This window comes from Cyanistes caeruleus, unplaced genomic scaffold (genome assembly GCF_971803275.1).
Source record: "Cyanistes caeruleus unplaced genomic scaffold, bCyaCae1.hap1.1 HAP1_SUPER_30, whole genome shotgun sequence".
Taxonomy (NCBI): domain Eukaryota; kingdom Metazoa; phylum Chordata; class Aves; order Passeriformes; family Paridae; genus Cyanistes; species Cyanistes caeruleus.
The window spans coordinates 1,693,461-1,705,072 of NW_028256295.1; the positions used below are offsets into that span (position 1 = coordinate 1,693,461).

At 56.2% G+C, this 11,612-nt stretch overlaps 1 protein-coding gene across 4 annotated transcripts; it reads left to right on the forward strand.

Moving 5' to 3' along the window:
• Window positions 1–4,754: 4,754 nt before the first annotated feature.
• Window positions 4,755–11,318, forward strand: LOC147645269 (maestro heat-like repeat-containing protein family member 7). 4 transcript variants are annotated; one of them, XM_086874797.1, is made up of 17 exons: window positions 5,203–5,386; window positions 5,452–5,534; window positions 5,726–5,867; window positions 6,176–6,240; window positions 6,359–6,724; window positions 6,897–7,045; window positions 7,303–7,450; window positions 7,659–7,849; window positions 7,932–8,069; window positions 8,354–8,468; window positions 8,641–8,778; window positions 9,011–9,187; window positions 9,321–9,476; window positions 9,636–9,737; window positions 10,139–10,241; window positions 10,522–10,578; window positions 10,884–11,318. In XM_086874797.1, the coding sequence occupies exons 3-17, from the start codon at window positions 5,750–5,752 to the stop codon at window positions 11,003–11,005; spliced, it is 2,145 nt and encodes a 714-aa protein (XP_086730923.1). In that variant the 5' UTR covers window positions 5,203–5,386; window positions 5,452–5,534; window positions 5,726–5,749; the 3' UTR covers window positions 11,006–11,318. The 4 variants fall into 4 exon arrangements, with proteins under 4 accessions (XP_086730924.1, XP_086730922.1, XP_086730923.1 ...); XM_086874799.1 differs by having other exon boundaries at window positions 6,359–6,712; XM_086874798.1 differs by having other exon boundaries at window positions 4,755–5,534; window positions 6,359–6,712.
• Window positions 11,319–11,612: the final 294 nt, after the last annotated feature.

The window sequence follows — 11,612 nt, forward strand, 5'->3', positions numbered from 1 at the left end:
GCCCCAAGTGCAGGAAGGTGTCCATGCGCTGCCCCAGCTCCATCCCCCATCAGAGGACCCACGTTGGGCAGAGCCCTGATGACCCACGTTCCCAGTGATCTGTGTTGGGAACACACTGGGGTGATGGTCATTTTGATTTGGCCCTGATATTCTTTTAATTCATCTTCATCCCTTTAAAACAGACAAAATTTGGGTAAAAGTCTACAAATTCATCAAGGGCATCTAAAGCCTCACTTTTTCCTAGTGCTTAAGGGAATCTGGGATTCAAGGAGATAATGGGGAGGATTTGGGGACTGCGGGAGTATCTGTTGTAGTATTCTCTATTTTTTGTCACTCAAAGAGATGAGAGGATTCAATCTGTCACCTCAAAACCACTCTATGCCACTGAAAAGTACTCATTCCCACCCAGAATTCCTGGATTCCACAGCTCCTCAGGGTGTGATGTCTTAAGTTTTAGCTTTCCTATTTTTCATATTCTGCACTGCCTGAGTTTGTAGCTTTGAACTTCCTATTAAGTGTTAGTGAGCTCTCTTCACAGAGTAGGTAGACAAAACAATTCCTTTTCTAGCTTGATACCAAGGACAATTGTTACAAGTTCCATGCCCAAAAGCATGAACAAGGGTGGACTGAAGAGAGAAAACAGGAAGGATGGGACTTCATCATCTGAAGCTCTAATCGGACCATGAACCCAAATACGGAGATGGACCTAAACTTCTAAAAATGTGAGACCTTGTGATCAGTTGTCCATTTGTGTGACATTTGTTTTTGGTCCATCTTGGGTGTAGCCCTGGCCAGGCTCTTGAACTGTGCAGGTTGTATCCTTTAAGGCCTTTTACTAAACTTTATACTTAACTCTGGCCAGCCTCTGTTCTAGGTCAGCCTTCTAAAGGCATCAAGTGGAAAGGGGTTGGAAGGGGATTGGGCAAAATGGGATGCAAATCAGGAGGGGTGAGATGGGTATTGGGTGGGATGGAGTTTGGGAGGTGTGAAATGAGGAAAGTAAGGCTTGGGAAGGGGGTCTTGATGTCCAGCAGAGATGGGATGGGTTGGGGTTGGGATTTGGGATGTGGGGTGGGGTCTGCAATGAGACAGCCAAAGTTTGGGGATAATGATCAAAGGGGGAGACCATTACTGAGTGAGTTTTGGGATATTTCACATTCCTGAAGAGATTTTGGGGTATCTCACGTTTCTGAGGCAGTTTTGGGGCACTCCCCAACTCTTGGGGTGTTCCTGAGAGCAGCTCCATGGAGCCCCATTGCCAGGGCTGGTTGCCATGGGCACGAGCTCAGAGCTGTAGCCAGAGTGCGTTGCCTCAGTGCTGGAGAGCAGAGAAATGATGAATGGCCCCAGACATCTCCAGGGTGTGTTTGGTGTCAAGATGAAAAATGAGGGTGGAACCACTATGCTTTGATATGATTTATTGCGCAAGTAGCCCGATAAGATATCAGTCTCAAGGCGTGAGATTTATAGAGGAGCAACAAGTCAGCCATAGCTTGTGAAAGTCAGAGTTTCTTCTCCCCACAGCAATATATAACATTTTGGTCCAATAGGCTAATGGAAAACCTCTCAGACTATTCACTGAGTCCTCACAGAGGTGTAGCAAACATCGTTTATTTCTATCTTTAGCACACTTTCATAGGGTCCGACAGGGTTCACAGGGCTTAACAGGCTACAACTGGTTAACACATATTGTTTACATTCTTTTCCATGTACAGAATGCCATTGTTTTTCTTTATTCTCGCTGTTCCAGGAGAGTTTCAAAGACACTGCTTTTAATATTGTCGCCTGAATTAAAAGCTGGGTTGGGCAGACAGGCTTTTACTAAAATATCATGCTTTTTCTCTATTAAAATGTTCCCTTACAGTAAATACAGGATATGTTATAATAAACAGAGTCCCAGGACCTTTCTTTTGCTGCCCAGGGTGTGTGGGGCATAGGGGAAGAGAGGGAAAAAGGGGCTTGTGCTCAGCAACCTGTCAGGGCATGCAGTGGTGCAGGGAAATGGCCAGAAACCCTTGGCCTTTGGTGGTTCTGCTGAAGGCGCAAGCCCTGTCCCAGCCAGGAAGCGCCATCTGTGTCCTTGTGCCCGTGTGGTGCTGGCTGGGTTGCTGAGGGCTCCCAGGTGCCTCTTGATCCAGCTCCTCTGGAGCTCCTGTGGGGCTGCGGCGCTGCTGCTGGGCCAGGCTGGGGGAGACCCTGAGGGGACGGGGTTCTGGGAGGCCATGAAGGGATGAGGGGCTGTGGAGGCCCTGATGGGACAAGGCAGTGGGACAGCGCAAGGGGGATGTGTGAGGGAGTGGGTGGCAAAAGGCTCCAAGGGGACAGGAGGCCCCTGAGGGGCCGGGGTGGTGGGAAGCCCTGAGGAATGAGGTATCAGAGGCCATAAGCAGCCTCTGGGCAGCCGCCTTTTTCCTGACACCCAGCTGCTCTGGTGCTTCCCCAAAATGTCTCCTAGGTCTGCAGCAGAAGCCCTCGAAGCTGGGACAACACCTCTCCAGGAGGGTGGGGACAGCCCGAGGTGCCCAGGCTGGGCTGGCTGGGGACATGCAGGGCAGGGGGTGCTGCCAGGCCACAGCCACTGGGTGCCTCCAGGAAGGGGCAGTGGGCAGAGGCAGGGCTGGCCGCCAGCCCAGGCCCTCACGGCTGCCCAGGCCATGGTGCTGTGACCGAGGGTCCCCTGACACAGAGCTCGGGGCCCACAGAGCTGCTGCCACCATGGGGAGGGTGGCGATGTCTCCTCCAGCAGGGCTGCCCAGTGGCTGCTGCTCAAGCGGCTCTGGAGCCCACAGGAACAGCAGCAGAGTGTGCCCAGGAACAGCATCAGAGTGTGCACAGGAACAGCAGCAGAGTGTGCCCAGGAACAGCAGCAGAGTGTGCACAGGAACAGCAGCAGAGTGTGCACAGGAACAGCAGCAGCCCCAACGTCGGCACCTGCGCACTGAGGCGGCCGCAGCAGCCGGGTGCCAAACAGGGGGAGGCTGTGGGCACAGCTGCCTTCGGTTTGGCAAAAGGCTTCAGCAGAATTGGCCACAATGGCTTTCTCTTCACTTGAAGCCTCACAGCAATGCTTGGCAGCTTCAGCTGCAGCTTGTGCCCCTGACTGACTTGGATGGCCATGCCTGAGGGTGGGCTCACCTTACACATTCAGGTGTCCCAAGGCAGTGGCATTGGCACCATTGTGAGAGAGAGATGGACACAAGCTCTGCGCTGCAGCTGCCCTCCCTCTCTTCTGTCCAGGCACCTTAAAGACACATGAAATAAAATCCTGGACTTGCTTGGAACAAAGGAAGAAGCAGCAGGCACTGAAAAAAAGCAGGGATTTACACGGCTCAGTTTTGGTCTCCGCTTGGGGAACCAAAGAATCCCGGAGTACTTTGTGTTGCAAAGTATCATAAACATCATCCAGTTCCAACCACCCTGCCATGGGCACAGGTGGTGTGCAGACACAACTGTCACTAGAACTGGAAGAACACTTCTTCATGTTGACCTTTTCTTCTCCTGGATTTCAAGCAAAGATAAAAAAAATCATCTGGTGAATCACAGGTGAATACTGTAGCTCACAGAACTAGGAGTAGGAGTCTCCAGTGGCCCATGGTGTGTCCATTCAACCATTGTTAGATCGTCCAGTTGGACTCAGCCCGGTGCAGCCCGGGCACAGGCACCAGGCTGGTCCATTTCTGCATCCCAAAGTCTTTGTGGCTCCCTGTGCACCCATTGCCTCCTAAATCCATTCTTGAATTCCCAGTTACTGCTGTGCAGGACATGAGAACACAGGAATAGCTTGTTTGGCTCATTCTTGCATTTGCTGCTCCTGCCTAAAGTAATCATCAGGACTATATGCTGATGGAATGGTATCGCCGAACAGCAGGGACTTTGTCTGTAATGTCTAATACTAAAACCTTGTGTGACTGTTCAGAGACTTTAAAACCCAGGGTGAAAATGACAGCTTTGGTGTGTAAGAATCCTAGAAATTTTGACATGTGATTTTTCTAGTCAAGGATTTTAATGCCAATGAGGAAACTACAAAAATATTAAAACTTACTTTCATTGGAAACCCCTTTGAAATGGCATCAGGACACCTACAGGGGACAGGGTATGACACCGGGGACAGTACTTGGCAGTTCATGGCTTCAGATGTGGGAGATAAATATTTTGCCTGGGTTCAACCTGAAGATCAAGTTTTCCCAGAGTTTTGATTGACTGGTCATTGCAGGTAAATTTAATAAATGCAAAAGGATGTAAAAGCACAATTTCTGGGGAATGTGCACTAGGGAGAAAATTGGGAGAAAACCTTGAAAACAGTCAGCAGGCTCTGGAAAAATTTTAAGAAGTTAAAATTAAAAATAGATGTAGCTCTGTGACTATTCAGGCAGGACTCTGTGTCTGGAGGAAATGTTTGCCTTGCATCAGCTGCAACACAGACAGACATGCAACAACTGGGGCCTTGAACATCAGAGACTGGGCTAATGTTTCTCCCAGAAGAACAGACAGAAAATCACACTGAAACATGACAGTACCTCTGTACAATCTAACCATCCTAGGAAACTCAGCAGTTGATGGTGGTTTTGTGCTACTGCAAACCCCTTCCATGAAAAACATCATTCCAGGAAAGAGCAACATCATCTGACAGATAGCAAGAGTGGCCAGCAGTAGCTCCAGGAGCTCCTGCCAACAGCCCCTGCAGGAAGGAGCCCAGCCCCCAATGCATGTGGGCTTTGGCTGCCCTCTGGCACAGAAACCCCCCAGGGGCACAGGGCTCTGGGGCAGGAGAAGGGCACCAGCACTGCCAGGGCTCGGCTGGGGTGGCAGGTCTGCCTTGTTGGGGACACTGCCACACCTGCAGATTTCAGTGCTGCCAGGCCCCTGTGCAGATTCTGTGCAAGGCCCCGTGCCCTTTCTGCTGTGGCTGCGTCGGCAGCCCTGGGGGCTCCTTCTGCTGCCCTGAACCTGCAGAGCAGGGCAGCGTTTGCTGATGGTTTGAGGCGTTCCTAAAGATCCTGTTGGGCTGTCTTAGACACTTTGGGCAAGGGATTCCTTCCAACCTGGGCCACTTTGGGGGGGATGGGGGCAGCCCAAGGGCAGGTGGCAGTGTGTGCAAGGGCCCTTTGTGACACATGGTCACCATGGGATGGAAAGGGACAGGGTGTCAGAGAGCCCTTTGTGACATGTGGTGACATAGGAGCTGGCGGTGACAGGGCCACGCCACAGTGCCCAGTGCACGCGACGGGACAGGACGCGCCAGAGCGGTGCTGTGAGGAGCCCCCGCACAGCGCACTCGTTTGTGTCGGACCCGGAGCTTTTCCAAGTCTTTACTTGTACAGGTGACCTCGTGGCAAGACTGCGGGCCTTGGTGGCCCGTGGCTTTCCCGAGGCTTTTCTTTTGCAGGTGCCTGCGGGGCAAGACTGCGGGACTTGGTGACCCGTGGCCTTCCCAAGACTTTTCTTTTGCAGGTGCCTTCAAGGCCAGACTCCGGTACTTGGTGACCTGGACCTTTTCTGAGGCATCTCCCATCCTTCTGGCCTCTGTTCTCAAGGTGAGACTGTGGGACCTGGTGACCACAGTCATTTACGAGGAGTCTCCAGTCATTGTGGCAGGAGCCCCCGAGACCAGACTGCAGGACTTGCTGTCCTGTAGCCTTCCTGGGGCTTCTCTCTCGCAGGTGCCTTCAAGGCACAACTGCAGGACTTGTTGACTCAGAGATTTCCCACGGCATCTCTCTTTAAGGTGCCTTCAAGGCAAGATTGTGTAATGGCGGGCATATTCCTCAGCGTCTTCAAAGTGTTCAGGGGGAAAAGAAAGACAGACCCTGGACCTGCCCCAGCACAACAGCTGGAAGAGCCAAAGAAGTTCCAGCCACTGCAGGATGGTGAGTGGCAGAACTGGGCCACAGGGCTGATGGCTGCAGTCAGCTGGGCCCTGCCCCATCCAATCCAATCCCATCCCATCCCATCCCATCCCATCCCATCCCGTCCCGTCCCGTCCCGTCCCGTCCCGTCCCGTCCCATGTGGACATGCTGAAGGACAAAACAGAATAGGGGCTGGGGCTGACCCCTGGCAGTGGCTGTGCTCCATACCCTGAGCCACCCCAGGGCTGTCCCTGCCTGGGGAGTGCAGGGCTGGGCTGTGTTCTCCGGCCTCTCCCGCAGCCCCTCAGCTCTGGCTGCTCTTTGCCAGATGCAGCCATGGAAAGGACACAAGAGCAGGAGCCTGCCCGTGGCCGCTTCCACAGAGCAGCTCAGGTACCTGCACCCATCCCCACCTGGGCTGGGCCTGCTGGCACTGCTCATCCCAGCAGTGGAGCTTGGAGCACTCCATGGAACATGCCTCTCTCCCCTGTCCTTTGTTCATTCTGCACAGAGGTTCCGCAAATTCCTGCGCATTCGGCGTAGAAGGAACACCACAGCAGCAACTGAGGGCGCAGCTGAGCCTGACTGCAGGCTGACCGAGCTCCAGGCAGAGCCTGATGTCAGCCCGGATTCAGCTGAGCACTCACAAGAGTCTGACGCTGCAGTGGAGTTTGACAGGGCAAAGGCTGACATGGCAGGGACTGAGGGCATTCAAAATGATGACACCGGAGAGACTCAGGGCATCGCAAAGGCCAACAGGACACCCACTCCCACTATAAGCCAAGAGCTCATATGGGATTATTTCAAGGACCCTCGTGTTTCTTCTGACGTTGTTGAGAAGAGAGCTGCTTCTTCTGAGCAGCAGGTACCCAGTCAGGTACTGGAACTGGAGGTCTCCCACGATCCTGTGCCCCCTCACGCCACATCCACAGGGCCTCCTCACCCTTTGAGGCCAGCACAGTGTGATGGGAAGGGAAGCACTTCTTGGGGGAAGCTGGGGAAGTTGCTGCCTTGGACAGCACTCCATGTCTTCCCCATGCCTCCTCCAGGTGTCAGCTACTGTGAGGAACATTCACCAGAGTCTGGTGTCCCATGTCACTGTGGATGTCAGGCAGCAAATTGACATTATAAGGCTGGCTGAAGAACACCCTGCTGATGTGGCGCTGACCCTCCTGCATTGTGCCCCATCGTGTGACAGGTATGGGGCCCACGTGCCTTGAGAGCTCAGGGCTCACCAGCCTTTAGGGCCCATGGCCCTGCACAGCCTGTCCAATGGGCTCTGCCCAACAGGCAGAGAGGTCCAGGAGCCTCGGGCCCCTCTGTGTCCTGATGCTGCTGCCAGTGCTCCCTCCCTGCCCTTCAGGGCACCAGGGCTCTGTCACTTGGGTCCCCACAGCTACAAAGGGCATGGCTCTGTGACTGAGACACCCCTGACACAGAGCTCTGATCCCACAGAGCTGCTGCCATGATGTGGCAAACCATAGGCTCATCGGGACCAACAGTAGAGAAAGTGCTGCCAACACTGCTCTGTGTGATGGAGAACTGGCCCCTTTGCAGCACCTGCACCTCTGATGGAGACAACAAGGACGTTTTTCCCTTGAGTGTGAGTTTATGGACATGGCCTTTGATCACCTGGAGCTTGCTTCCCCAGGAGCTCTCTGTCTTCTCCCTGCCTAAGGCGCTGGGCTGAAACCTGGGCTAGGGGCAGGCTCAGGGGGCACCAGGCCTGCTGCTCCCCCTGTGTCTCCCCTCAGGCCCTGCCCCATGGACACCTCGGCACTGAGCACTGCCTTGGTGTGCTTCTTTTGCAGGCAACTCTGGTGCTCTGGCTGATTGTCCAGATGCCACAGTGCTGCGAGGCGATGATGCTTTATTCTGCCCGCCTGTTTGTGGCTCTGCTGTTCCATGTTGTCATCACCACCCAGCAGATGCCACCAGTGGAAGTTGACAGCTTCTGGAAAACATGCCGGGAGCAACACCGCCTTCCCAGCAACCCCAACAGGTGCCAGTCCTCCTGTCCTTCCCATGCCCTTGTGGCTGACACCAGTGCACCCAGTGTGACCTGGGCTTTGCTCTGCACACAGGTTTGCAGTGCAGGCCATGAAATCTCTGCTCTGCCGACTGCGGTGTGAGAGTGTGGTCATGGAAATGGGACGCAAGCGTGGCTGGGACACGCTGCTCTGTGCTGACACCCAGCACTATGCCGTGGGTCTGCTGGCCAGGTGAGCCTCACTTCTCCCCACTGCCTCTGAAATCTGTGCCCTGTGCCTGGGGTGTGTCACACAGTCCCTGTGGTCCTGGCCAGAGGGCCTCATCACTGAGGGATGGCTAAGCAGACTGCAAAAGGCTGAGAGGAGGGTGCCCAAAAGGAGCCACTTCCCAAAGCACCCATGGTCCCTCCAGGGATTCTGGGGAAAGGCCAGATCTCTGTGATTCTTTCCTGGGAGAGGTTTGTCCCCCCACCCCCCCCCACCATCAGGGTCTTGGTGCTGTTTTCCCCTGACAGGGAGATGCTCCGTGGCTTGATCCCCTTCTGTTCCCATATTGCACTCGACCTGCTCAAGTCACTCAGAAGGGAGGAGCCATGCTGTGATCTGTCCTTCCTGGCATTCCTTGTGGAGGTGAGCCTGATGGCCAGCACTACCTCGCTGAGCTGCCTGCCAGCCCTGTCCCCTTGCATAGCCACAGCTGCCTGGGACGGTGCCCGCGCCCTGTGCTGCTGCCTGGGCCCAGCCCTGCCCAGTTCCAGGCTCCTGCCGGCCGGCTCCCCTGTCACTGCCCTGTGCCTTTCAGGTCCTCGAGTGCTTGGACTTGACTAAACACGGTGACAGTGTCCTTGAGATCGCATCAAGGCACCTGCAGAGCGAGTGCAGACAGAGGCGTCGCCTGGCGCTCAGAGGCCTCGTGGTGCTCAGCAAGGAACCCTCGATGGTGAGAACAGGGCAGCAGCTGAAGCTGTGCTGGGGAAAGCAGCTCCTTGGGCTGGCTGGGCTTCAGGAGCTGAGGCAGCTGCTCCCAGCTCTCCTGCCTCACCTGCCCGAGTGCTTTGGGACAGCCCTTTGGCCTCTGGGCCTGGCAGCAGCAGGGTGGGGTTGCAGTGCCAGGGCGGTCTTGGCACTGCAGCCGTTCAGGGCTTCCCAGCTCAGCCTTGTGTTCCACACAGGCCATAAGAATGTGCAGCCTGTCTCGAAGCCTTCAGGAGCTGCTGGGTGATCCAGATGGAGATGTAGTTGGCATGGCCCTCCGTGTGTTCATCAGTATTCTCAAGAATAAAGACGTCATGATATGCAGCACCACTGCCCCAAAGCTGGCTCAGGCACTCCTGCTGCTCTTTGACCATGTAAGGCTCTGTGCCCCCAGACACGGGCATTGGCTGCTGCCCAGAAACTTTGTATCTTACAGATTTCTGAGGCTTTGCCCAGGTGAGCCTGGGGGAATTGGTATTAAGGTATTTTTCTCTTGTTTTCCTCCAGGACCACAGCCATGTGCAGTTGCTCTCCCTTGATCTCTTCTTCAAGGCAATGGACTTGGTAGTGGATGAGGGAAAGAAGCCCCTGGAGAAGATTTTGAACCAGAGCCTGCTTCCACTCTTCATCCACTGCCATGATGAGAACCAGCATGTGGCGAAGGTCAGGTTTTGTGTGATGCTGGTGCATCCCTGGGAAGGGCATTGGCTTCCTCCTGTCCTGGAACCTTCCAGGCTGTGGCTTCCTCAGGGCCCTGTCACCCAGACAAGAGTCCTGTGCCCTGGGCTGCAGTGCCATCTCTGCATCTCTGCTGCTCTCCAGGCCTCTCGGGAAACGCTGCTTCGTGTGGCCGAGTTCCTCAAGAGGAGGAATCTGAAGCAGCTGATTAGGAAGGAGCAGCTATCAAAGTTTGCTGAGTGTCTGGTAAGGGCAGCCCGGATTAGCTCAAATTTGAGAAGCCCCCTGGTCCCGGTGCTCAGTGTGTGGGGCTGGCAGCTGTGGCCCCTGCCCGGTGCTGCACCCAGGGGCACCAGCCTGTGCCCCACACGCTGCTCCCTTCCCTGGGCCGCACGGCTTCTTCTCCAGGCTCCCGTGGCCCCGAGCCGGGTGCCAATGGAGCCCCACACTGGGGCTGCGGGCAGGGGCGGCACCGCGGCTCCCCGGGCAGCAGCCGGCCCTCTGCCCCCTCCAGAGCCCGGCGCCAGCGGCTGCTGGCCGGGCCTCAGGGCTGGGCGGGCACGGGAGGCCGGGGCTGGCCGCAGGCAGCAGTGCCCGGCCGAGGGGCAGAGCCCGCACCAACCCTTCCCTCCTGCCGCTCTCTGCAGCTGGCACAGGACAGGAACCGAGCGGCCGAGCAGCTGCGCCGGGCCCTGCCGTACCTGCAGAGCCCGCAGGAGACCCTGCAAGAGGCGGCCATCAGGTTCATCGGTGAGCCACGAGCCCGGGCTCCCTCCCCGCCCCGCCGCAGCTCGGCCCCGGCCCCGGCTGCTGCCCCGGCAGCGGCACCCGGGCCCGGCGCCCTGGAGCCCCGGCTGCCCTCGGGGCTGCTGCTGCCGGCCTCTGGCAGCCGTGCCCTTGGGCTGAGTCAGGATGCGGCAAGGGCCCGGGCTGAGCCCTGCCGGGGCGGGAGGCCGTGTGGCCACAGGGCTGGCAGCGCCGCTGGCAGGGAGCTGTGCCGCCGGGGCCCTGACAGGCTCTGTGTTCCCAGGGATGGCCGGGCAGCACCTGAGGGGGAAGAAGGAAGAGCTGCAGGCCCTCACTGAGGGTGAGTGAGGGCTGGCAGTGAGGGGCTGGCACTGGGGGAGCTGCAGTCCCTGTCCCGGCTGCGGAGGGCTTTGCTCCCTGTGTGGACAAGGGGTGGTGTGGGCAGAGCACAGAGAGATTTCAGGGAAGTGGGGCAGGGGGTTTGGGGGAGTGTGGATTCGTGACCAGGACCTTGCAGCTGATCCTATTTCCCCCTCCCCTCTTGTGGCCATGGCTAGAGCAGGCTGGGATGGCCCTGGCAGGACATTCTCCTAGGATTCCCACAGATCCGGGTTCTGATTGTGGCTCTGTTCCCCTCTCTTCCAGCACTTCAAGCCCTAAGGAGAGATGACAACCCTTCCCATTCAAGCACAGCACTTCAAGAGATACTTAGTAAAAGAGCTGCAGAATTACGCTCATCTGCTGGCTCAGAACCAGTGTTCATTTAAGACCTTCAGGTGCCATGGAAGATGAGGCTACGTTTAGACCAGAAGACACCAGCTAGAGCTCCAGGCACCGCTGATGACTGGCACAGCTGAGCCTGTGAGAAGCTCGTGTAGCTTCAGCCATCTCCCTCCCTTTTGACAGCTCCCTTCCTGCAGCCCTCAGACACTGCCCATCCCTTCTTTTTCCCTCCGCTTTCCCTCCCTTTTGGTAGCTCCCTCCTTCCAGCCCTCAGACACTCCCCATCCCCTTTTTTGCCCCTCTGCTCATCCCTTTGCTTCGCATTTCATCAATAAACAGTTTTCCTTTTTCACTTGACCTGCATCTGTGTGGAGCTGAAGGGTCACAAATCCAGAGCGCTGTGACACACAGGCCCCTCCTCTCTCCTGCGCCGTGTTTTGTGCAGAGACGCAGAGGAAGGAGCGCAGATCAGGCTGGAAAGGTCCCTGTGCTGAAGGCCCGGCTCCACAGCATTGTGGAGTTCAAGGTGTTACTGAAGGCCAGTAGTGGGACAAGGAGCCTGTGTGTGTCAGGGACCAAAGTTGTGTCTAAGGCCCTGCCGTGTTCCGTCCTCGGTTGTGCACGTTGAAAGGTTAATGAATAAAGCCAGGT

Excerpts from the sequence above, each read along its gene's own strand:
- LOC147645269 (XM_086874796.1), top strand. The coding sequence starts at position 5,750 with ATGGCGGGCATATTCCTCAGCGTCTTCAAAGTGTTCAGGGGGAAAAGA. Across the intron at positions 7,046-7,302 it reads TGTGCCCCATCGTGTGACAG|AGCTGCTGCCATGATGTGGC; the intron begins GTATGGGGCCCA and ends CTGATCCCACAG. Across the intron at positions 7,850-7,931 it reads CTTCCCAGCAACCCCAACAG|GTTTGCAGTGCAGGCCATGA; the intron begins GTGCCAGTCCTC and ends CTCTGCACACAG.